Genomic DNA, 6,062 nt, shown 5'->3' with positions numbered 1-6,062 from the left:
ATTTTGGACACGATTGCACAACGTGGCGGAGAGACGCCTTTAAAACGAGCTTTGGGAGGGATTGTATGCTCCTTCTCACCCGCGCTGCTATCAGGGCGAGGCTTAAAGAGCAGATGGGATAGGGTTTGGTTTGGGATTGGGCTGTACATGTGTTGGTTATGTTGATGTTCATCGTATATATACACACACACACATATATATATATATATATATATATATATATATATATCATGGTACTCTAAACGTGGCTACCAATGCGGTAGCGTATGCCGATCCGTTAATAAATGATATCCCACATCTGTACTTCTCAATTGGTGTTCTGAGTTGTGTGCATTGTTGCCACTAATCTCGTGTCTCGAAACAAAAATCCTTATTTTACGGGGAGTGACGACGAAAGTCTACCTTCGTGGATGCATTTCACCGATGCTTTGACCGGTGACGCCCGCTGCCGTGTGGGACCGCGCCTCGCGCGTGACGTGGTCGCCGGGTGACAGTGCGCCGTCATATGACGTCGGCCGTGCTCTCCTCTGCAGGCCGACCGAGGTGACGGGCCGCGTGCTGCCGGCCCCCGTCCTGCTCTACAGCGACAAGCGCACTGAGACACCGCGCGACGGTGTCTGGAGCCTGCAAGCCAAACGATTCCTAGACGCGCGCAGCCTGAACAACTGGGTCGTGCTCAACTACGACCCGCGCACCCAGACGGAGAAGGTGCTTAACTTCGTTCGGGGCTTGCGCGAGGCCGGCGGTCAGGTGGGCATGAGGATTGCCGAGCCGCGAGACGTGGTGTGTCGTGACGGCACCAATGTGGACCGGGTCGATGCCGTCAAAGACCTGACGGGGATCCGAGACCACTTCAAGCCGGAGCTGGTGCTGGTCGTCCTGCCGATGAAGAACAAGCTCTACAACGCCGTGAAGGGCGCCGGTGACGTGGAGGTGGGCCAGCTGACGTCGTGTGTGCTCGCGAAAACGGTTTTCCGCGGCGACCGGCAGACAGCCACCAACATATGTCAGAAGATCAACGCCAAGATGGGCGGCTCCAACAACGGGCTGGACGCGCGGACCCGACCGAAGCTGCTGTACGAGCCCACGATCGTGTTTGGCGCTGATGTGACGCACCCGCCGCCGGACCAGGTGAACAAGCCGAGCATCGCGGCCGTGGTGGCCAGCTTGGACGCCTCTTACCACGCCCGCTACGGCCACCGCGTGCTCGTGCAGTTCCCGTCCGAGGGCCGCCGCGCCGAGGAGATGATCGTGGACCTGAAGAGGGCCGTGCGTGAGCTCCTGATCGAGTTTTACAAGTTGAACAACAAGACGAAACCGACGCGCATCGTGTTCTTCAGAGACGGCGTGAGCGAGGGCCAGTTCTTGCACGTCATGTCGCGAGAGCTGGAGCAGGTTCGTGCAGCCTGCACGGCGCTCGAGGCCAGCTACCAGCCCAAGATCACGTTCCTGGTGGTGCAGAAGCGGCACCACACGCGTCTCTTCGCCGCCGATTTGCGCGACACGTGTGGCCGGTCGAAGAACGTGCCACCCGGCACGGTCGTGGACTCGGTGATCGCTCACCCGACCGAGCTCGACTACTTCTTGGTCAGCCACCAAGGCATCCAGGTGAGTGTCGGCTGCTGCCGCCGCCGCGGCCGCTCGACTGGTCGGGCTGAGGTGCTGAGGGGAGGGGGAGGGGGAAGGGGCGCGGCCGACGCATCTTCTAGGGAATCCGGTGATGCTGGCACAAACGGACATAAATTCAGAAAGCGGGAAGGTGCCATTTTGTGTCAGCCACTGTCCAATTTTTCAAGTGTTGTTTCTTGTTTTGCGCTTGCAACCAAGAACAGCACGCCGATACCGGATAAGCATGCCTAAAACACATGGGCGTGTGTTGTGTTTGTGTGCGTGCTATACTAGGCATCCGACTCCGTGTTTTACAGCCACCAATGGATTTCGTCAGCAGAGTTTAATCAGTTAAAAACTGCCGGCAGAAACTTCCAGGCCGCCTCGCTGAACTGGGGATTACACACACCCGTGATGTACCTGTACTACAGGGAACTACGGGATGCTCCGTGCGCCTTTCCCATTGTAACGAATTGTCGACAGCAAAAAATCAGGACACATGTGCTTGTCCGTCCCGGTGGCTCAGTTGGTTAGAGCGCCTGCCTTCCGCTCCCCTCACCCGTGGCGGGGTGGGTTCGAGTCGCTTCAGGGCGCTTGCTATTTGTCCTTGACAGGTATGACCTGCGGCTGGTGGCAGCGGTCACGCTGTAGGTCAGTTGACGTCAGAGGACAGGACGGACCGTGCCTAGCATCGTGGCACGTTAAGCTTTCGCCGCTAAATTCATCCGTTGCCTGAAATTGCGCGATCGGATGGTGCGGGTCGGGGCTCACACAACAAGCCCTGCTTAGCATGAGCGCCGATCTTAGATACCCATCCATTCAAGGCGTTCGGGTCAAATTTATAAAGAAATTTCAAACTCGTCAAATCCATGATATCATCATTAGTGTGTATTTTGGACTAACGTTTGCCTCAATTGTGGAGCGTCACGCCCGCATGGCCGCGCGCCCCGCGCTGCGAAGCATCCGTGGAGACGCGTCGGACACCGTGCCGGCAGGGCACCAGCCGCCCAACTCACTACCACGTGCTGCACGACGATAGCAACTTCACGGCCGACGACCTGGAGATCCTGACGTACTACATGTGTCACCTGTTCTCGCGCTGCACGCGCTCTGTCAGCAACCCGGCGCCCTCCTACTACGCCCACCTGGCCGCGTACCGGGCGCGCGCGCACCACGACAACTTCCTGCGTGTCAACGACATCGGCGACGACCAAGCAGCCTCGCCCGAGCAGTCGATCGCCGCCTGCTCGCCGAAGACGGTGCCCATGTACTACGTGTAGGCGGCGCGCCGACGCGGCCGGACCGTGCCGGGCTGGGCGGCGCCGGCCGGCGTGAGTCGGCGTGCTCGCGGCGGCCGCGGGCGGGGCGCACGTACGTGCTGTCGAAGCTCTCCGCGGAGAGCTGATGCACGTTGGCTGGACACTTCCCGCCATGTATCACGGGTGATGGTACAGGACGTCGGGTCTTTTTGTTGTTCTGCGTGGTTTCCGTGTGCCGCTTTATTGAATGGTTCTCACAGGCTGTCTTTTTCTTACATGATCCAAGCGCCTGGATCGCTTTAGTCGCGAATGCTTTTCAGTATCAATCAATAGGCTTTATATTTGGCAGTATGGTGCTAGCTAGAGGACGTAGTCACATCTTGCTGCGTGTTAGTTTTAAGATGCCGAGCGCATTGTCGTCAGCCTTATCAGGTCGGTGACATGTATTCCCCCGTGATGCGATCTCGCCCATCCAACCCCCGGCAACGCACACCGCGCCAGCGCCCCCGACAGCCCAGAATGCACGCATCACGCCTGTGACGTGCGCCCCGCAGAACGCGCACATCTGTGACTTGCGCTCCGCACAGAAAGACATACGCGCGCCTTGGCTCGTGCCTCCTGGGGTAGAGGCAGCCGCCGCCGCGCCGTCCACGTGCTGTTGGACGGCCGCTGCCCCCTCGCCGCCGGCGTCGCGGCGCCAGCTATGTGAGGAGCGGCGCTCCGACCAGCGCCCGCTCGCTGTCCGGCGGGTTGGCGCGCCGCTCCGAATTGGTGGCAGCCGGTCGCGCTCGCGCTCGGGCGCGGCCGGCCGCGTGGCCCCGGCTTACATAACCGAACGATGTCGGGCGCGGCGCGGTGGACGGGGCCGGGGTGGGGGACGGGATCCGGGCGAGGCCGCCCATCCGCACGGCATCGCGCCAGCGTCTTGCGCTGTGGTTTGTACCAGTGTTGGGGGTTGTTCAGCGTGGTGAGATGCGTGCTTCCGTTCCGTGGAGGCCCTGTGACTTGCAGTCCGCAGTGGCTTGACGAGTGTGATTAAGCGCACGGAAGCTCACGTTACAGCGTTAACTGCACATGACTTAACGATGGAAATTTGAAACCCGTTCAGAATCTTGTCACGCATGCTTTGGACTGGCGACCTCGCCCGGGGTGTGCAGTCAACAGTTATTAGCGTGGACTGGGCTGGGAAGCCACACTAATCGTTGGCTGGGCTTGTAGTTTACTCCCACCGTCTTAGGCTGCGCTTGTAGTTGAGGTTTTCGCATCGGGATGGGCTTGCGCTTGGTGATAATCGTCTGGCGTTGGGGCTGTACCTTACAAGTTAACGCATTGGGGTTTGGCTTCAAGTAACAATGGTCCCAGTATGGCTTCTATCTCGCATACGTGCGGAAATGGTTTGGAACCAATACACTGCCCAGGCTATTGCTTCGTGTTTTGATGACTGCTCTTTACGTCAGCTGCAGGTGGCGTGAAGCTGGGCAGGTAACGCGGCGACCGCTGGTCCCCGCGGTTAACGCGTCCGCGTTAACTACTGCGCGTCTGGGAAACCAGAGATACGAGGTTCGATTCCCCGCGGTACCCACCCTACCTGCCAGGGTGAGAGGCAGGCGACACCACATAGCCTCAGCAGCTGAGTGCGTCGTAAAGTACCTATGACACACATATAGTGAAATATCTGAAAATGCAAGCGAATAGGTAAGGGGTGAGCATAGCAGGTTGGAGACAGCTAACGGCTAAGTATGGAGTGGACACAGCTCCAAATGGTAACGAGCGGGTTGAGTCAAGGAAGTCTTACCCGTAGTGGTCTCTGGCACGGAGACAGCCAGAGGGGTAGCGGGTGAAGTTGGTAAGGGAGAGGTAACTCGTGAAGTCCTCTCGACTGCAATCGCCTGGGCAATTGTAGACGTCCTTCCCTTTTCATTCCAAAAGACCACCTTCCCGTTTCCGTAAAGCTTTGCCCGGATAAGGCCGCTAATTCAGTATGCCTTTAAACAAAATGCTCATTTGTTAGTTTTGCGAGTTCAAAACTTCAAGCGCGTGTACCGAATTATACACTTGCTATGTGTGCATCATGACCTTGAAGACGGCCCTCGCAGTGTAAACAGGAACGTTATAGACCCAGCCCAGTACTCTCTGGATCATTAAGGGGGTTTCCTTTAGCTGAATCTTTAAAATCCAAATGCGATACAAAGCCTCCGTTTGGGCAAAAGAGCCTACGTAAATATTTAGCCGGTTAAAAACACTTGTCCCCGCCTGCCGGCAGGAGGCACCCGCCCTACTGTTTTCTTTTTGTCCCGAAGGAGCTGTTGCATCGTTCGTCTAGCTGTTCGCAGGTCTTGTATATTTTATTTTGTTTAAAGCATTGCTATGCCCGCGTCCGTTGTTTTCAGCCTGCATATGATTTATCAGATTGCGTTGCTTCAATAGAGACATCTGCTACCTTGTGCGACACTTGTTCTTATGTTTGAAGACTTCATGGTAGTTGTAAGTTTTTCACACTAAATTTCACAATTGTCAACCGAGTGGCAACTATTTTCGCTGATCATACGTGGATCTAAGCAAAATGTTGGGCCGCAAAGAACGGGGTCAGCTGTTATCGTGCCAGATGACAACCAACTTCATTAGGGCAGGGAAAAGGCCACATGACAACGTGCCCCCTCCCCCTCTTAGGTCTCAAGGGGCCCAAAGGATCCCACGGTACCGACGGTGATGACCCAATCGCAGGGTCTAATGGGCTCGAAGGGCTGTCCTTAGTCATGTTAAGGGACCTTCGCCCGCAGAGCCGATCCCTCAGTTGTCAGAAGGACTGCGGCGACCGGGAGGTCCCTGGAACAATGCGGTCCTTTGCGCCTGTCCGAGACTACGAAAAAAGCAGAACAGTCCGCTCCACGTCGTAAATAAGCTCTGTGTGCTTACTGGGAACACTTTCCCGCGGAGATAAGGCCCAGTTTCAACCAGCGACCCGATAGACCGATGTCCATATATTTCGTAACTTTCCACAAGATCCAGTGGCTTTTTAGAAGTTACACGTCATCATTGATAAAAACGGACATAAAAGAGACAATGTGAAACCTAGTAAAAATAGCCTAACACATCACACATCGGCCAAGGGATTATCTCGGTGAATCACACTACTGCATTCACATTGCAGCGTCACACACAATCGAATTCACTCACGCTAGCAAGCTAGGGACC

General features: G+C 56.5%; 1 protein-coding gene across 1 annotated transcript in view; it reads left to right on the top strand.

Moving 5' to 3' along the window:
* The window catches only part of LOC119102514 (protein argonaute-2), a 16,901-nt gene extending 12,610 nt beyond the window's left edge, over positions 1-4,291 (top strand). The window contains exons 5-6 of the mRNA XM_037225896.1: positions 534-1,608; positions 2,604-4,291. Of these exons, the coding sequence (XP_037081791.1) occupies positions 534-1,608; positions 2,604-2,888 (1,360 nt within the window). The 3' untranslated portion in view covers positions 2,889-4,291. The remainder of the gene's footprint in view (positions 1-533; positions 1,609-2,603) is intronic.
* Positions 4,292-6,062: the final 1,771 nt, after the last annotated feature.

The sequence above is a fragment of the Pollicipes pollicipes genome, unplaced genomic scaffold (assembly GCF_011947565.3).
Source record: "Pollicipes pollicipes isolate AB1234 unplaced genomic scaffold, Ppol_2.1 Scaffold_5724;HRSCAF=6776_pilon_pilon_pilon, whole genome shotgun sequence".
NCBI lineage: Eukaryota > Metazoa > Arthropoda > Thecostraca > Pollicipedomorpha > Pollicipedidae > Pollicipes > Pollicipes pollicipes.
The sequence above is the reverse complement of the archived record's forward strand: the minus strand, read 5'-3'. Positions and strand labels throughout refer to the sequence as shown.